This window comes from Salmo salar, chromosome ssa10, assembly GCF_905237065.1.
Source record: "Salmo salar chromosome ssa10, Ssal_v3.1, whole genome shotgun sequence".
NCBI lineage: Eukaryota > Metazoa > Chordata > Actinopteri > Salmoniformes > Salmonidae > Salmo > Salmo salar.
Genome location: NC_059451.1, coordinates 19,048,114 through 19,067,540, shown reverse-complemented (window position 1 = coordinate 19,067,540; position 19,427 = coordinate 19,048,114). Strand labels below are relative to the sequence as shown.

At 42.4% G+C, this 19,427-nt stretch overlaps 1 protein-coding gene across 1 annotated transcript; it reads left to right on the top strand.

Annotated features, from left to right (window-relative positions):
- The first annotated feature begins 6,428 nt into the window (after positions 1 to 6,428).
- LOC106613703 (DNA polymerase epsilon subunit 4) lies at positions 6,429 to 11,405 on the top strand. Its single transcript, XM_014216238.2, has 4 exons — positions 6,429 to 6,742; positions 10,452 to 10,536; positions 10,841 to 10,882; positions 11,076 to 11,405. Exons 1-4 carry the CDS (start codon positions 6,437 to 6,439, stop codon positions 11,090 to 11,092), a joined length of 450 nt encoding a protein of 149 aa, XP_014071713.1. The 5' UTR covers positions 6,429 to 6,436; the 3' UTR covers positions 11,093 to 11,405.
- Positions 11,406 to 19,427: the final 8,022 nt, after the last annotated feature.

Sequence of the window (19,427 nt, the reverse complement as noted above, 5' to 3'; positions counted from 1 at the left end):
AGCAAAAATATTAACGCAACATGTAAAGTGGTGTTCCCATGTTTTATGAGCTGAAATAAAGGATCCCAGAAATTTTCCATACGCACAAGAAGCATATTTCTCTCAAATTTTGTGCAGAATTTTTTTCCATCCCTGTTAGTGTGCATTTCCCCTTTTCCAAGATAATCCATCCACTTGACAGGTGTGGCATATCAATAGGCTGATTAAACAGCATGATCATTATACAGGTGCACCTTGTGCTGGGGACAATAAAAGGCCACTCTAAAATGTGCGGTTTTGTCACACAACACAATGCTAAAGTTTTGAGGGAGCGTGCAATTGGCATGCTGACTACAGGAATGTCCACCAGAGCTGTTGCCAGAGAATTGAATGTTCATTTCTATACCATAAGCAGCCTCCAATGTCGTTTTTAGAGAATTTGGCAATACGTCCAATCGGCCTCACAACTGCAGACCACGTGTATGGTGAAGTGTGGGTGAGCGGTTTGCTGACGTCAATGGTGGAAACAGATTTCCCCATGGTGGAGGTCAGGTTATGGTATGGGCAGGCATAAGCTACAGACAATTAACAAAATTGAATTTTATTGATGGCAGTTTGAATGCACATACCATGACGAGATCCTGAGGCCCATTGTCATGCCATTAATTTACCGCCATCATGATTCAGCAAGATAATCAATCAAATTTCAATCAAATTTATTTATAAAGCCCTTCTTACTTCAGCTGATGTCACAAAGTGCTGTACAGAAACCCAGCCTAAACAACACCTCAGCAGTAAACGTCAGTTGGCTTTTTATAGCCGATCATTCATAGTATCTCTACCGCTCCTGCTGTCTCTAGAGAGTTGAAAACAGCAGGTCTGGGACAGGTAGCACGTCCGGTGAACAGGTCAGGGTTCCATAGCTGCAGGCAGAACAGTTGAAACTGGAGCAGCAGCACGGCCAGGTGGACTGGGGACAGCAAGGAGTCATCAGGCCAGGTAGTCCTGAGGCATAGTCCTAGGGCTCAGGTCCTCCGAGAGAGAGAAAGAAAGAAAGAAAGAAAGAAAGAAAGAAAGAAAGAAAGAAAGAAAGAAAGAAAGAAAGAAAGAAAGAAAGAGAATTAGAGAGAGCATACTTAAATTCACACAGGAGACTGGATAAGACAGGAGAAATACTCCAGATATAACAGAGTGACCCTAGCCCCCCGACACATAAACTACTGCAGCATAAATACTGGAGGCTGAGACAGGAGGGGTCGGGCGACACTGTGGCCCCATCCGACAATACCCCCGGACAGGGCCAAACAGGCAGGATATAACCCCACCCACTTTGCCAAAGCACAGCCCCCACACCACTAGAGGGATATCTTCAACCACCAACTTACCATCCTGAGACAAGGCCGAGTATAGCCCACAAAGATCTCCGCCACGGCACAACTCAAGGGGGGGGCGCCAACCCGGACAGGAAGATCACGTCAGGGACTCAACCCACTCAAGTGACGCACCCCTATGTACAGATCCTTGTGCACGGCCCCATGTCACAAGGATCTGTACATAATTCCTGAAAGCTGAAAATGTCTCTATTATTCCATGGCCTGCATACTCACCAGACGTCACTCATTAAGCATGTTTGGAATGCTCTGGATCGACGTGTACGACAGCGTGTTCTATTTCCTAGCAATATTCAACAACTTCACACAGCCATTGAAGAGGAGTGGGAGAACATTCCACAGGCCACAATCAAATGCCTGATCAACTCTATGCAAAGGAGATGTGTCGCATTGCATGAGACAAATGGTGGTCATACCAGATACTGACTGGTTTTCTGATCCACGCCCCTACCTTTTTTTTTAAAGATATCTGTGACCAACAGATGCATAATATCTGAATTCCCAGACTTGTGAAATCCATAGATTAGGGGCTAATGAGTGTAGATGAAGAGGAGGAAACAGTTTAAAGAATGATTTTTAAGCCTTTAGACAGTTGAGACACGGATTGTGTATGTGTGCCATTCAGATGGTGAATGGGCAAGACAAAATATTTAAGTGCCTTTGAACGAGAAATGGTAGTAGGTGCTAGGCGCACTGGTTTGTGTCAAGAACTGCAACGGTGCTGGGTTTTTCACGCTCAGCAGTTTCCTCTTTGTATCAAGAATGGTCCACCACCCAAAGGACATCCAGCCAAATTGACACAACTGTGGGAAGCATTGGAGTCAACATGAGCCAGCATCCCAGTGGAACCCTTTCGACATCTTGTAGAGTCCATGTCCCCAACGAATTGAGGCTGTTCTGAGGCTGCAACTCAAGTGGGGGAATGCAACTTTGCTATCATGTGCAGGATTAGCTAATGAGGCCAGCATCTTATTTCTGGCCTATCCCTCAATTAAATAAAACATGAATCAAACTGAATCAAAATAAATGAATGGCCTGTTTGACCATTTAAGTATTTTCATGCGAATTTGATATCCATGCCATCCTAGTACATTGCTCTGGTAAGAGCAAGAATATGGAAATGAAATGTTAAAATATGATGGAAGTGCATCCCATTGTTCTGTGATGTATAACCAATGTAGCCTTCAGACAATAGACTTGTGAAGACTATTATGTCATGAGGGCCTAAGGCAACAAGCGCATCAGGTTTCAGAGCACAGGACCATTTTTAAAAGTGAGAAGCGTATTTACTTATACATTTATCTCGAGGTCATCTCTATTTATTTCTAATCCTTGCAGTTCTGTGCTCTCAATCTGGTTTGTATTTAATGGATGCAGACAGATCAAAGATGTTGCTCTCTCCATTGGAAACACCCCCAATACAGGTCAGGATTAGAAACCGGCTTTTAGACAGAGCTCAGTTTAGGAGGTTAGTTCTCGTCACAGTGTTCTATAAAATACATCTTAAAATGCAATAGATTACATTCAGTGTACGGGGTAGTGGACTCTCTTGCTATGATACAATGAGCTCTCTGGTTTAATTGTTACATAAAACAGTAATCGGTTGTAGCAGGATCAGTGATCCTGAACGTGATAATATTTTCAGATGCAATTCCTTAAAGTTTCTCTGTAACGCTTTTAAACAGACATTTATTTTGTTATTTTACCAGGTAAGTTGACTGAGAACACATTCTCATTTACAGCAACGACCTGGGGAATAGTTTCAGGGGAGAGGAGAGGGATGAATGAGCCAATTGTAAGCTGGGGATGATTAGATGGCCATGATGGTATGAGGGCCAGATTGGGAATTTAGCCAGGACACCAGGGTTAACACCCCTACTCTTACAATAAGTGTAATGGGATCTTTAATGACCTCAGAGAGTCAGGACATCCGTTTAACATCCCATCTGAAAGACGGCATCCTACACAGGGCAGTGTCACTGATATTTTTTAGACCAGAGGACAGAGTGCCTAATACTGGCCCTCCAACACCACTTCCAGCAGCATCTGGTCTCCCATCCAGGGACTGCCCAGGACCAACCCTGCTTAGCTTCAGAAGCAAGCCAGCAGTGGGATGCATGGTGGTATGCATCCCATAATCTTTTCCATAGCTGTCTGTTTTGTGCTTGCAGTTGCCTTACATACATTCATTTCTGAATCAGGAAACTGTATTACAGGAGTTCCCAAATAAAAAGCAAAGAAGTGTACACAGACTTCCAAGCTAAAAACATTTGTGATAATTTGCTTGAAAAAACTATGTTCCATATATTCTACTATTGCCGTAAAGAAAATACACAATTTCATAATGCCCTATATAAATGACAACACATATTTTTACGGGATACAATAAATGTCCCATTGATCTGGCCCCAGTGATGTACTGGGCCGTATGCACTAGGGCCAAGCATCCTGCCATCCAGGACATATATTGGGCTGTGTCAGAGGAAAGACCAAAAAATTGTCAAAGACTCCAGTCACCCAAGTCATAGATTGATTTGTCCGTTGGACTGCTAGATGGTGAAGCGTGATTCATCACTCCAGAGAAAGTGTTTCCACTACTCCAGAGTCCAAGCTTTACACCACTCAAGCTGACACTTGGCATTGCGCATGGTGATCTTAGACTTGTGTGTGGCTGCTCGGCCATGGAAACGCATTTCATTAAGCTCCCGACGAACAGTTCTTGTGCTGACGTTGCTTCCAGAGGCAGTTTGGAACTTGGTAGTGAGTGTTGCAACTGAGGACAGACAATTTTTATGTGATACGTGCTTCAGCACTCCCGTTCTGTGAGCTTGTGTTGCCTACCACTTCATGGCTGAGCCTTTGTGACTCCTAGATGTTTCCACTTCACAATAACAGCAGGGCAGCTCTAGCAGGGCAGAAATTTGACCAACTGACTTTTTGGAAAGGTGGCATCCTATGACGGTGTCACGTTGAAAGTAATTGAGCTCTTCAGTAAGGCCATTCTACTGCCAATGTTTGTCTATGGAGATTGCTCAATTTTATACACCTGTCAGCAATGAGTGTGGCTGAAATAGCCTAATCCACTCATTTGAAGAGGTGTCTACATACTATGGTATGTACAGTGCATTCGGCAAGTATTGAGACCCCTTGACTTTTTCCACATTTTGTTATGTTACTGCCTTATTCTAAAACTGATTAAATTGTTGCTGTTTTTTCCTCACCTACCAGAATAATGAAAAAGCAAAAACTGTTTTTTTGAATGTTTGCAAATGTATTAAAATATTAAATAAAAACTGAAATATCACATTTACATAAGTATCAGACCCTTTACTCAGGACTTTGTTGAAACACCTTTAGCAGCGATTACAGACAGGTTTTTGGGGGTATGATGCTACAAGCTTGGCACACTATTTTGAGAGTTTCTCCCATTCTTCTCTGCAGATCCTCTCAAGCTCTGTCAGGCTTGATGCGCAACGTCGCAGCACAGCTATTTCAGGTCTCTCCAGAGATGTTCGATTGGGTTCAAGTCCAGGCTCTGGCTGGGCCACTCAAGGACAGAACCTGAGGTTCTGAGCAGGTTTTCATCAAGGATCTCTCTGTACTTTGCTCCATTCATCTTTCTCTCGATCCTAACTGCTCTCCCAGTCCATGCCACAGAAAAACATCCCCACAGCATGATGCTGCCACCACCATGTTTCACAGTACGGATGGTGCCAGGTTTCCTCCAGACGTGATGCTTGGCTTCAGGCCAAAGAGTTCAATCTTGGATTCATCAGACCAGAGTATCTTGTTACTCATTCTCTGAGAGTCTTTAGGTGCCTTTTGGGCAACTCCAAGTGGGTTGTCATGTGCCTATTGCAGAGGAGTGGCTTCCGTTTGGACACGCTATCATAATGGCCTGATTGTTGGAGTGCTGCAGAGATGGTTGTCCTTCTGGAAGGTTCTCCCATCTCCACAGAGGAACTCTAGAGCTCTATCAGAGTGACCATTCTTCCCTGTTTGCTCATTTTGGCTGGGCGACCAGCTCTAGGAAGTCCTGGTGGTTCCAGACTTCTTCCATTTAAGAATGATGGAGGCCACTGTGTTATTGGGGACCTTCAAAGTTGCAGAAATGCTTTGGTACCCTTCCCCTCGACACAATCCTGTCTCGGCGCTCTACGGACAGTTGTTTTGACTTTATGGCTTGGTTTCTGCTCTGACATGCACTGTGAACTGTGGGACCTTATGTAGATAGGTGTGTGCCTTTCCAGATCATGTCCACTCATTTGAATTTACAACAGGTGGACTCCAATCAAGTTGTAGAAACATCATTGAAGATCAATGGAAACAGGATGCACCTGAGCTCAATTTAGAGTCTCATTGCAAAGCGTCTGAATACTTAGGTAAAACCGGTATTTCTTTTGTTTATTATTTATACATTTGAAAAATTTCTAAAAAACAGTTTTCGCTTTGTCATGATGGGGTATTGTGTGCAGATTGCTTTGGATTCTTTATTTATTTAATCTATTTTAGAATAAGGCTGTAACGCAACAAAACGTGGAAAATGTCAAGGGGTCTGAATACTTTCCGAAGGCAGTGCCGCTTGGGCCTTATGGCTTAATTAGATACCGACATAGACAAAGCAGCACTAACAGCTATTTCACATAAATCTATCTAGGCCTATTATCACTTAATCATTGAGCAATAGTGAAAGGTGGGTCTATCAAATTCAATATGTTCCACAGGTCTATCTACAAACAATTCAAACAATGAGTAATTGAACACATTTCTAAATTATTGGATGAGCAGTAATTGAGAGATGTAGATGTACATTTTATGTAACAGATATGATGAAGTTGTTCATTAGGGTCGTGATCTGTCATCTTTTCTTTTTAGCAGCCTGGCCGTTCTGTAGTCAATGTTTCACAACGTTTAAGAGCGCTAAGGAGTTGTGAACATTCACCAATGGCTTAAACCAAAGGTTTGTTTGCCCATGGTTCAAGCCAATCCTCACCTCATGAAGTCGGCCATTCCACCAATCACACACAAGGAATAGTTGGCGGGAGTGGAAGGGGAGGAACATTTGAATGTATTATTCACGAATCAGAACTAGGAACGTTTTTGACGACTCGTTTGTGTACAAGATAATGGCGTCAACTGTTGCAGTGCCTGTCGCCCCAACAGTGTCGGACCCAGAGCGGTGTGAAGGCGAGGAAGAGTTACGGGGGATCGAGGCTGAAGAAGAGAATAACCAACATACTGGGCCCGTTGCAGCACCCCCCCAGAACCGTCTAGCGAAGTTGCCGCTTTCCCGTATCAAGGCACTGATGAAAGCGGACCCAGACGTGTCCCTCGCCAGTCAAGAGTCTGTGTTTATCATTGCTAAAGCCACAGTAAGTTAAAAGTATTACATTACATTAAGTTAGCACCGCCCCAGGCCCTAGCAGTATTAGTTTGTTTTCATATTTTGTAGCCTACAGTCAAGGTGGGTTAATGTCATGTTGCTAGCCAGTTTATTTACATTTGTGATTTAGGAGATTATCCAGAGCAATTTACAGGAACAATTAGGGTTAAGTGCCTTGCTCAAAGGCACATCGACTGATTTTTCACCTAGTCGGCTTTGGGATTCAGAAACGCTCTAAACGGTTAGGCAATAGAGCCCCACAGTGACGTGTCATAAAGCCTAGCGGTCAAACAGGGAAATGGTTCCAATCGTTTTTCCACCATTAATTTTTCAAAAAGATGTCGCATATAGCTTACTTAAATTTTGTAGATTACATTTTTTTTTTTCACTGCATCAGGGATAGCCTACACAGACGTTTCGGCTTTGTAGGTGCAATTATCTTTTAATTCAAATCAGCATTTGTAGGGAACAACTGATGAGGAGCAGGTGCTTCTAATCAGGGTTGTCATCTGCCAATCAGGGATGTCTTTCCTGGTCTGTCTATACAAGTTAGTCACAAAGAAATACATAATTATTGGGTAAGGGAGCGGGCACGAAGGGCAATTCATGAATCAATTGACTTCGGTGTCTTCTCACTTGGATACATTATATAAATTTATGAGATGGCTTACTGCATTTACATTTACATTTACGTCATTTAGCAGACGCTCTTATCCAGAGCGACTTACTGCAAAGGACATCAGGCTCAACCGTTCATAAATATGTGGGACTGTAGTGCTGTAGTGCAAATCAAATTTTATTGGTCACGTACACATTTAGCAGATGTTATTGCGTCCTAGCTCCATTAATTCTGTAATATCTAACAATTCACAACAATACACACATCTAAAAGTACAATTATGGAATATAAGAATTAAATATTAGGACGAGCAATGTCGGCGTGATATTGACTAAAATACAGTAGAATAGAATACAGTATATAAACTCAGCAAAAAAAGAAACGTCCTCTCACTGTCAACAGCGTTTATTTTCAGCAAACTTAACATGTGTAAATATTTGTATGAACATAAGATTAAACAACAGACATAAACTGAACAAGTTCCACAGACATGTGACTAACAGAAATTGAATAATGTGTCCCTGAACAAAGGGGGGGGGTCAAAATCAAAAGTAACAGTCAGTATCTGGTGTGGCACCAGCTGTATTAAGTACTGCAGTGCATCTCCTCTCATGGACTGCACCAGATTTGCTCGTTCTTGCTGTGAGATGTTACCCCACTCTTCCACCAAGGCACGCACCTGCAAGTGCCTGGACATTTCTGGGGGGAATGGCCCTAGCCCTCACCCTCTGATCCAACAGGTCCCAGGCGTGCTCAATGGGATTTAGATCCAGGCTCTTTGCTGGCCATGGCAGAACACTGACATTCCTGTTTTACAGGAAATCACGCACAGAACGAGCAGTATGGCTGGTGGCATTGTCATGCTGGAGGGTCATGTCAGGATGAGCCTGCAGGAAGGGTACCACATGAGAGAGGAGGATGTCTTCCATGTAACGCACAGCGTTGAGTTTGCCTGCAATGACAACAAGCTCAGTCCGATGATGCTGTGACACACCGCCCCAGACCATGACGGACCCTCCACCTCCAAATCGATCCCGCTCCAGAGTACAGGCCTCGGTGTAACGCTCATTCCTTCTACGATAAATACGAATCCGAGCATCGCCCATGGTGAGACAAAACCGCGACTCATCAGTGAAGAGCACTTTTTGCCAGCCCTGTCTGGTCCAGCGACGGTGGGTTTGTGCCCATAGGCGACGTTGTTGCCGGTGATGTCTGGTGAGGACCTGCCGTACAACAGGCCTACAAGCCCTCAGTCCAGCCTCTCTCAGCCTATTGCGGACAGTCTGAGCACTGATGGAGGGATTGTGCGTTCCTGGTGTAACTCAGGCAGTTGTTGTTGCCATCCTGTACCTGTGTGATGTTCAGATGTACCAATCCTGTGCTGGTGTTTCACGTGGTCTGCCACTGCGAGGACGATCAGCTGTCCGTCCTGTCTCCCTGTAGCGCTGTCTTAAGCATCTCACAGTATGGACATTGCAATTTATTGCCCTGGCCACATCTGCAGTCCTCATGCCTCCTTGCAGCATGCCTAAGGCACGTTCACGCAGATGAGTAGGGACCCTGGGCATCTTTCTTTTGGTGTTTTTCAGAGTCAGTAGAAAGGCCTCTTTAGTGTCCTAAGTTTTCATAACTGTGACCTTAATTACCTACCGTCTGTAAGCTGTTAGTGCCTTAACGACCGTTCCACAGGTGCATGTTCATTAATTGTTTATGGTTCATTGAACAATCATGGGAAACAGTGTTTAAACCCTTTACAATGAATATCTGTGAAGTTATTTGGATTTTTACAAATTATTTTTGAAAGACAGGGTCCTGATAAAGGAACATTTCTTTTTTTGCTGAGTTTACATATGAAATTAGTAAAGCAGTGTGTAAACATGAATAAAGTGACTAGTGTTCCATTATTAAAGTGACCAGTGATTCCATGTCTATATTGGGCAGCAGGGCTGAGTACCCGGGTGGTAGCCAACTAGTGTTGGCTATTTAACAGTCTGATGGCCTTGAGATAGAAACTGTTTTTCAGTCTCTCGGTCCCAGCTTTGATGCACCTGTACTGACCTCGGCTTCGGGGTGAACAGGCTGTGGCTCGGGTGGTTGATGTCCTTGATGATCTTTTTGACCTTCCTGTGACATCGGGTGCTGTAGGTGTCCTGGAGGGCAGGCAGTGTGCCGCCGGTGATGCGTTGGGCAGACCACCCAACCAAGAAGCTGGTGTTTGGATGATATATTGGCACGGTTTGCCTGCCTAACAACACCTGTGCCGATATATCCTTCAAACACTGGCCTCTCGGGCATGATCACTTAATGAGTCATAATATCCATAGAGCCTAGCGGTTGTTGGTTGTTCTTTTCTTCAGCGTCGTTCCCCCGTAACTCTTCCTCGCCTTAACACCGCTCTGGGTCCGACTCAGTAGGTGCCACAGGGGCGACAGACACTGCAACAGCTGACGCCGGTTATCAAAACGTCACAGTAAGCCTACACAAATCACAGCCCTTATTTTAAGTGTTTCTAAAATCCCCTATGGGGAAAAATGAATGGTGGGAAAACAATTGGAACCATTTCCCTGTTTGACCGCTAGGTTTTATGGGTATTATGACTCATGCTGTGGTACTCTATTCCAGATACAGAGTGAAGTCGGGGAGGATTGTAGGAAGGACCTAGTTTATGTTCCTTGTAGTTCACTGGTCATCAACTGTTGAGCTACTTGGTGTGCAGGCTTTTGTTTCAACCCAGCACCAACACATCATTGCTGTAAAGGCAATATCTAGCTTAGCTACCTAAGATGACATATTTGTATTTTTTTTAACCTTTTTATTTAACTAGGCAAGTCAGTGAAGAACAAATTCTTATTTACAATGACGGCCTAGGAACAGTGGATTAACTGCTTTGTTCAGGGGCAGAACAACAGATTTTTACCTCGTCAGCTCGGGGATTCAATCTAGCAACCTTTCGGTTACTGGCCCAACGCACTAACCACTAGGCTACCTGCCGCACATTCACTTTACTGTAGTCACAATGCACTTATCGCTGTAACATATAACATGTTACTGACTGTATACTAAACTTCATGTGTTCCAGGAACTCTTTGTTGAAATGATTGCCAAAGATGCCCTGGTGTATGCCCAGCAAGGAAAGAGGAAAACTTTGCAGAGGAAAGATTTAGGTTAGTAATGTCAAGCAGACATGATCATATAGTACACCAATCATACCATATGATTATTGCTAAGTGTAATGGTCACCACCCTCTGGTTTTGGAGAGCTACATGGTATTCCAGGCTTTAGTTCCATCCCTGTACTAAACACGTGTTAGGCCTAACTGATTCAACCGATCGAGGTCTTAGTGCAGTGCTAGAATAAAAGCCTGCACACCATGTAGCTCTACATGGCCAGGATCGGGGGTCATTTAGGCCAGCCTTTGACCTTAGTTCTTCTAGCTATTGTGTTTTCTTTGTTGTTTCCACTAACAGACAATGCAATAGAGACCATAGATGAGTTTGCCTTTTTGGAAGGTAAGTTCCCTTCCAAGCATCTGTCTTCACTAAACCTCCACCATATTTTTTTCTTCGTCAGATTGATAATAGATTTTTTGTAATTGAATGACCACGCTGTGTTGCATTATCCTGAGTCGTTGGCTAGTGAATCAGTGAATATTGGTTTGTGTAACCGGTTTGACAAGATTTCCTTTGTCTGTTCTCTTTAAAGGCACTCTAGACGCCTAGACGCACTCAGGAGACAGCAGGCAGTTCAAGGATCAGAAGCATTCTTCATCATAAGGATAAAAGACATTTGGAAAACAAACTGACCTGTCTTACTTTTGAAGTGATATCGCTGAGTTGGTACTGGTCACAAGGACTTACCTTCCTGGACATGCATAAACTGTAAAGACATCAGTGATGATCCTCCCTCAGTTAGTCTTGTATGCAAGGAGTCTGCCATTTTTTTATTTGTAAATCATGTGAGATTATGTTGAAGTAAATCATAGTGTATAAACCTGATCATTTATAGTTTTAATAAAATAAGTTTTATTAGGAACTCTTTTTTTTTTTTTCGAAGTAGCGTCAGAAATAAATCCATCCACATTACTATACCATAGTGTCAACTGTTTAGGCAACAACTACACATTTTCCATTGTGAGGAAAATACAGTTGAAGTCAGAAGTTTACATACACCTTAGCCAAATACATTTAAACTCAGTGTTTCACAATTCCTGACATTTAGTCCTAGTAAAAATTCCCTGTTCTAGGTCAGTTAGGATCACCACTTTATTTTATGAATGTGAAATGTCAGAATAATAGTAGAGAATGATTTATTTCAGATTTTATTTGTTTCATCACATTCCCAGTGGGTCAGAAGTTTGCCTACACTCAATTAGTATTTGGTAGCATTGCCTTTAAATTGTTTAACTTGGGTCAAACGTTTTGGGTTAACTTCCACAAGCGTCCCACAATAAGTTGGGTGAATTTTGGCCCATTCCTCCTGACAGAGCTGGTGCAACTGAGTCAGGTTTGTAGGCCTCCTTGCTCTCGCATGCTTTTTCAGTTCTGCCCACAAATTTTCTATGGGATTGAGGTCAGGGCTTTGTGATGGCCACTCCAATACCTTGACTGTGTTGTCCTTAGGCCATTTTGCCACAACTTAGGAAGTATGCTTAGGGTCATTGTCCATTTGGAAGACCCATTTGCGAACAAGCTTTAACTCCCTGACTGATGACTTGATGTTGCTTCAATATATCCACATCATTTCCCCCCCTCATGATGCCATGTATTTTGTGAAGTGCACCAGTCCCTCCTGCAGCAAAGCACCCCCACAACATGATGCTGCCACCCCTGTGCTTCATGGTTGGGATGGTGTTCTCTGGCTTGCAAGCCTCCCCATTTTTCCTCCAAACATAAACATGGTCATTATGGCCAAACAGTTATATTTTTGTTTCATCAGACCAGAGGACATTTCTCCAAGAAGTACGATCTTTATCCCCATGTGCAGTCGCAAACCGTAGTCTGGCTTTTTTATGGCAGTTTTGGAGCAGTGGCTTCTTCCTTGCTGAGCGGCCTTTCAGGTTATGACGATATAGGACTCGTTTTACTGTGGATATAGATACTTTTGTACCTGTTTCCTCCAGCATCTTCACAAGGTCCTTTGCTGTTGTTCTGGGATTGATTTGCACTTTTCGCACCAAAGTACGTTCATCTCTAGGAGACACAATGCATCTCCTTCCTGAGCGGTATGAAGGCTGCGTGGTCCCATGGTGTTTATACTTGTGTACTCTTGTTTGTACAGATGAACGTGGTACCTTCAGGCGTTTGGAAATTGCTCCCAAGGATGAACCAGACTTGTGGAGGTCTACAATATTTTTTTTATGAGGTCTTGGCTGATTTCTTTTGATTTTCCCATGATGTCAAGCAAAGAGGCACTGAGTTTATGTAAACTTCTGACTTCAACTGTATAGACTGCATTTTAATAAGAAGGGAAGTACAAGACATGAGAATCTATCCACCCAAAATAATGTAAAACCTCTAGCAGACACTGCTTTACAGGGGGTCTAGCAAATGACCAGATCCATCTTTTGCAGACTAAAGGTAAAGACTTCTGGCATATTATTTCCAAATGTCTATTTTTCTGTCTGTAAGCGTGTAGCTTAGAGACTATATTTAGATATACCATTATATCCTGTTTGTTTTGCTGTTTCAATAAAACATCAGCCCATAGAGGGACTTGATAATAAAAAAGCATAATATGAGATTATCTTAATATTAGAATGGCTTACACCAGGACAGACACACTTGCTGGGGAAAGTGGCTTTGCTGGTGGTCTACTGCTATGGCAAATGAAATGTATCTGGAGGACATCAAGGCTGGACTAAAAATACACAACATTGAATGTGCTCCTTGTGCATTCCTGAATAGATTCAGGTTTAGTGTATCAACAGAATAATGGGTTGAGTGCATTTTTAACCCACCTCCCATGATATTACTGCAGAACATTATATATATGATATATTCCCACTTATGATGAAATTATTTCTAACTTTTCATTAACCATATATCAAATATGATAGATGTAACTCATTCCTTGGTAACTTTTCAGTATTTCTGAGAAATTCAGTCGTTGACATTTATTTATTTCCTACCACCTTTTGGCACAAGTCAATTTGGGGGATCATTTATTATTATCTACAGATGTAGGATATTAATTTGCTCACTCTGTTGTTGCTGAGAATTTTCCTGCACCGCAACAAATGCAGAGGAGCTTCATGATTTACATGCATAAATTCACTGAAAACTCATACTAAATCACGGTTATATTAACATTGCATTTTCAAATAAAATTTTATTTGACACATGCGCCGAATACAACAGGTGTAGACCTTACAGTGAAATGCTTACTTACAAGCCCTTAACCAACAGTTTCAAAAAGTAAGCGATAAGAAAAACAAATAATTAAAGAGCAGCAGTAAATAACAATAGCGGGGCTATATACAGGGGGTACCGGTACAGAGTCAATGTGCTGGGGCACTGGTGTCGAGGTAATTGAGGTAATATGTACATGTAGGTAGAGTTATTAAAGTGACTATGCATAGATATTAACAGAGAGTAGCAGCAGCATGGGGGGGGGGGGGGGGCAATGCAAATAGTCTGGGTAGCCATTTGATTAGCTATTGAGGAGTATTATGGCTTGGGGGTAGAAGCTGTTTAGAAGCCTCATGGACCAAGACTTGGTGCTCCGGTACTGCTTGCCGTGCGGTAGCAGAAAGAAAAGTATGACTAGGGTGGCTGGAGTCTTTGACAATTTTGAGGGCCTTCCTCTGACACCGCCTGGTATAGAGGTCCTGGATGGCAGGAAGCTTGGCCCTGGTGATGTACTGGGCCGTATGCACTACCCTCTGTTAGAGGTCGACCGATTAATCGGAATGGCCGATTTCAAGTTTTCATAACAATCGGAAATCGGTATTTTTGGACGCCTTTATTTAACTAGGCAAGTCAGTTAAGAACACATTCTCATTTTCAATGACGGCCTAGGAACGGTTGGTTAACTGCCTTGTTCAGGGGCAGAACGACAGATTTTTACCTTGTCAGCTCAGGGATTCAATCTTGCAACCTTACTGTTAACTAGTCCAACGCTCTAACCACCTGCTTTACATTGCACTCCACGAGGTTACTCGAATGCAGTAAGAAGCTAAGGTAAGTTGCTAGCTAGCATTAAACTTATCTTATAAAAAACAATCAATCAATCATAATCACTAGTTAACTACACATGGTTGATGATATTACTAGTTTATCTAGCCTGTCCTGCGTTGCATATAATCGCTTTGGTACACATTGCTCCAACCATAAACATCAATGCCTTTATTAAAATCAATACACAAGTATATATTTTTAAACCTGCATATTTAGTTAATATTGCCTGCTAACATGAATTTATTTGAACTAGGGAAAATGTGACACTTCTCTTGCAAACAGAGTCAGGGTATATGCAGCAGTTTGGGCCGCCTGGCTCGTTGCGAACTGTGTGAATATTATTTCTTCCTAACAAAGACAGCCGACTTCGCCAAACGGGGATGATTTAACAAAAGCGCATTTGCGAAAAAAGAACAATCATTGCACGACTGTACCTAACCATAAACATCAATGCCTTTCTTAAAATCAATACACAGAAGTATATATTTTTAAACCTGCATATTTACCTAAATGAAATCCAGGTTAGCAGGCAATATTAACCAGGTGAAATTGTGTCATTTTGCGTTCATTGCACGCAGTCAGGGTATATGCAACACTTTGGGTAATTTGTCAGAATTTCATGTAATTATGACATAACACTGAAGGTTGTGCAATGTAACAGGAATAACTATTTGTTTTCGAGATGATAGTTTCCGGATTCGACCATATTAATGACCTAAGGCTCGTATTTCTTTGTGTTTATTAGATTATAATTAAGTCTGATTTGATAGAGCAGTCTGACTGAGCGGTGGTAGGCACCAGCAGGCTCGTAAGCATTCATTCAAAATAGCACTTTCGTGCGTTTTGCCAGCAGCCCTTCGCAATGCATTGCGCTGTTTATGACTTCAAGCCTATCAACTCCCAAGATTAGGCTGGTGTAACCGATGTGAAATGGCTAGCTAGTTAGCCGGGTGCGCGCGAATAGCGTTTCAAACGTCACTCGCTCTGAGACTTGGAGTAGTTGTTTCCCCTTGCTCTACATGGGTAACGCTGCTTCGAGGTTGGCTGTTGTCGATGTGTTCCTGGTTCGAGCCCAGGTAGGAGCGAGGAGAGGGACGGAAGCTATACTGTTACACTGGCAATACTAAAGTGCCTATATGAACATCCAATAGTCAAAGGTATATGAAATACAAATCGTATAGAGAGAAATAGTCCTATAATTCCTATAATAACTACAACCTAAAACATCTTACCTGGGAATATTGAAGACTCATGTTAAAAGGAACCACCAGCTTTCATATGTTCTAATTTTCTGAGCAAGGAACTTAAACGTTAGCTTTTTTACATGGCACATATTGCACTTTTACTTTCTTCTCCAAAACGTTGTTTTTGCATTACTTAAATTAAATTGAACATGTTTCATTATTTATTTGAGGCTAAATTGATTTTTTTGATGTATTATATTAAGTTAAAATAAGTGTTCATTCAGTATTGTTGTAATTGTCATTATTATAAATACATGTAAAAAATCGGCCGATTAATCGGTATCGTGTTTTTTTGGGACCCTCCAATAATCCGTATCGGTATCGGTCGACCTCTACCCTCTGTAGTGCCTTGCGGTCGGAGGCTGAGCAGTTGCCATACCAGGCAGTGATGCAATCCGTCAGGATGCTCTCGATGTTGCAGCTGTAAAACCTTTGAGGATCTGAGGACCCATGCCAAATATTTTCAGTCTCCTGAGGGGGAATAAGTTTTGTCGTGCCCGCTTCACAACTGTCTTGGTGTGCTTGGACCATGTAAGTTTGTTGGTGATGTGGACGTCAAGGAACTTGAAACTCTCAACCTGCTCCACTACAGCCCTGTCGATGAGAATGGGGGCATGCTCGGTCCTCCTTTTCCTGTAGTCCACAATCATCTCCTTTGTCTTGATCACGTTGAGGGAGAGGTTGTTGTCCTTGCAGGTCTCTAACCTCCCTATAGGTGGTCTCATCGTTGTCGGTGATCAGGCCTACCACTGTTGTCATCAGCAAACTTAATGATGTTGGAGTCGTTCCTGGCCGTGCAGTCATGAGTGAACAGGGAATACAGGAGGGGACTGAGCACGCACCCCTGAGGGGCCCCCGTGTTGAGGATCAGTGTGGTGGATGTGTTGTTAACTACTTTTACCACCTGGGGGAGGCCCGTCAGGAAGTCCAGGATCCAGTTGCAAAGGGAGGTGTTTAGTCTCAGGGTCCTTAGCTTAGTGATGAGCTTTGTCTGGCCCTGCGGTCTTGTGAATGTTGACCTGTTTAAATGTCTTACATCGGCTGTGGAGAGCGTATTCACAGTCGTCCGGAACAGCTGATGCTCTCATGCATGTTTCAGTGTTACTTGCCTCGAAGCGAGCATAGAGGTTATTTAGTTCGTCTGGTAGGCTCGTGTCACTGGGCAGCTCTCGGCTGTGCTTCCCTTTGTAGTCTGTAATAGTTTGCAAGAACTGCCACATCCGATGAGCGTCGGAGCCGGTGTAGTATGATTCGATCTTAGTCCTGTATTGACGCTTTGCCTGTTTGATGGTTTGTCGGAGGGCATAGCTGGATTTCTTATAAGCTTCCGGGTTAGAGTCCCGCTCCTTGAAAGCAGCAGCTCTACCCTTTAGCTCAGTGCGAATGTTGCCTGTAATCCACGGTTTCTGGTTGGGGTATGTACGTACAGTCACTGTGGGGACGACGTCCTTATACAGTCACTGTGTGGACGATGTCCTCGTACAGTCACTGTGGGGACGACATCCTCGTCCCCACTATAGGTAAAATTAAGATCCCACCCCTGTACCTTCTCGAATGGCAATTTGTTTTTCTTTTGCAGCTTTTGTTAAACACATCCATTTCCCCTAAATTAAAAAGAAAACACCCATTTTGGAAAAGTGTTAAGTTTCCCAACTCTCAGCACAGTTAAGACCATGTTTTGCAATGATTTGAAATAATTCCTTTTGTGTGTTTAACCAAACATGTTCTGGTTTAGTTTTACAGTGTATATAAAGAAACAAAGCTGTGTGAACCACAGATGTTAGTTTGAGGACTGCCTGCAAAGAGTTTGTCTACTCCCACCAGAAGAATGCCAGGCAGCATAGAACACGCCAGGGTTTTTTCTAGATCAAAATGGGGCTTAGGTGGTGGCCGTAGTCAGGGTGTGGCCAATGATACGGTCATCGACGGAACATTTGAGACCCCCCTGTTGGCGGCAGTGACAAACTTTAGCTGTTTTAAAGCTAATTTCCTGCAATTCTACAAAATTTGACGTGTTTGAGATAATGTTGCCGTTTCAAAGCTACATTTCCTGCAATTCTACACCTTGCCATGGAGCTGACAGAAAATATGCAGTTTTAAAGATAATCTCCTGCAATTATAGACATTTTGCCATGGCCGATGCTATGAGTGACTCAAACACATAGCAAAATCAATGGGGGCCACATGCCATGACAAAAATACTCCTAAATGCATAATTATTTTAATTTTAGATTCTCTCAACTTTTATATCGGGTTTAAGTCATTTTAAATTTGCACTATGCAGAAATCGCTCTGCAATTTCCTGTTTGCTAAAACTCTAATTTGCCTGATTTCAGTTTGTGACAAAATAAGCTAGTATAGTGTAGAACATTTTTGTACCATTTAAACTGCTGTGAAATATATTTTCCATAACCAAAAATATTGTTTCAGCTGTTTGAAGCTGGTGTACTAAACCGAAAGTAAAATACGCAAAAACAAAACTTAAAAACGGGAAGCATAGAAATAGTGCACATAGAACATTTCTACCGCTTCTTAGACTTGCTTCCAAGAAGAATTATAGATCTTTAACTCACAATTCTATGTGAAATTGGTTGCGTGGCCAAAAAAGCTACATATTGCCACTTTAAGTTTACACTAAACGTTTTTCCACCCTGATTGCTTTTTTTATTTTTTTTTACTTTTGGACATGGGCATTCCGAAAAAACACTTAGGCGGCCCGCCCAAGTCTTTTCAATGCAGAAAAAAACCTTGCATGCAGTGCCCTGGCTATAATAAAATATAATCACTACATGTTGCATGGATGGACTTAATTTTATTTAGACAGTAAACGAAGACATTCTATTAGGAATCTCTCTCATGTAAAGTAAGTATAATTCCACCAAGCCTTTGTCAAGATCAAAACATTCAAGCAATTATGTACCCCTGAAGAAGCTTTGTTTTATACCCATTAGATTATTGTATATAGAATGCACGACTTAATTTTTAGAAGTTTACTATTCCATTAGTCGGCACCGCCAACTTTTTTGGAAGGGTGTGTGTCAACTCATGCTTTTTACAAGAACAGAACATGAACAATGAACTGGGGACCACCTGTAATTTAGTATATAAAGCTGAGAAGTGTTCACTTTTCAATCTTCATGAGGTTGTAGAGTAGACAATGGCCTATGATGGCTATAATCACCCATCCACTCACAGCATTCCAGATGGCACATACCAAATGTTATGTGCTTGATAAATGATACATCTCAAAATTTGACACATTTGCTCCCTGAAACCTAACCTAACACTGAAATCCCTTTGGGCTAAGCTGCCCTGGCCTGGACCACAGGTATAGTTAGCTTTGCCCTAGAACATCCCCAGAACATACCTATCCCTCCTCTGGCTCTCTATCTCCTCAAAGAAGAACACAGATTTAGTCGATGATTTAATAGGTGGATTTACAGTCACTAGTTTTTTTTAACCTTTTGTTTGAAAGTTTTTGTCTAGTATACTTTTACAGTGATCTCTTAATCGCCCCAAAGATATGCCGGAAATGTGTTTGGCTCAGGAGCAGACTGAAGTCAAGGGGAAGGTATGTTTTTGCAGCTGAAAGATTCCAACTTGATTTCTTAAGGGTTGAATTCTTGCACGCTGCC

What these genes read in the sequence shown, in the direction of transcription:
- LOC106613703 (XM_014216238.2), top strand. Translation starts at nt 6,437, where the DNA reads ATGTATTATTCACGAATCAGAACTAGGAACGTTTTTGACGACTCGTTT. An exon ending in TTATCATTGCTAAAGCCACA is followed by an intron (nt 6,743 to 10,451) that starts GTAAGTTAAAAG and finishes CATGTGTTCCAG; the next exon opens with GAACTCTTTGTTGAAATGAT. An exon ending in TTTGCAGAGGAAAGATTTAG is followed by an intron (nt 10,537 to 10,840) that starts GTTAGTAATGTC and finishes TTCCACTAACAG; the next exon opens with ACAATGCAATAGAGACCATA.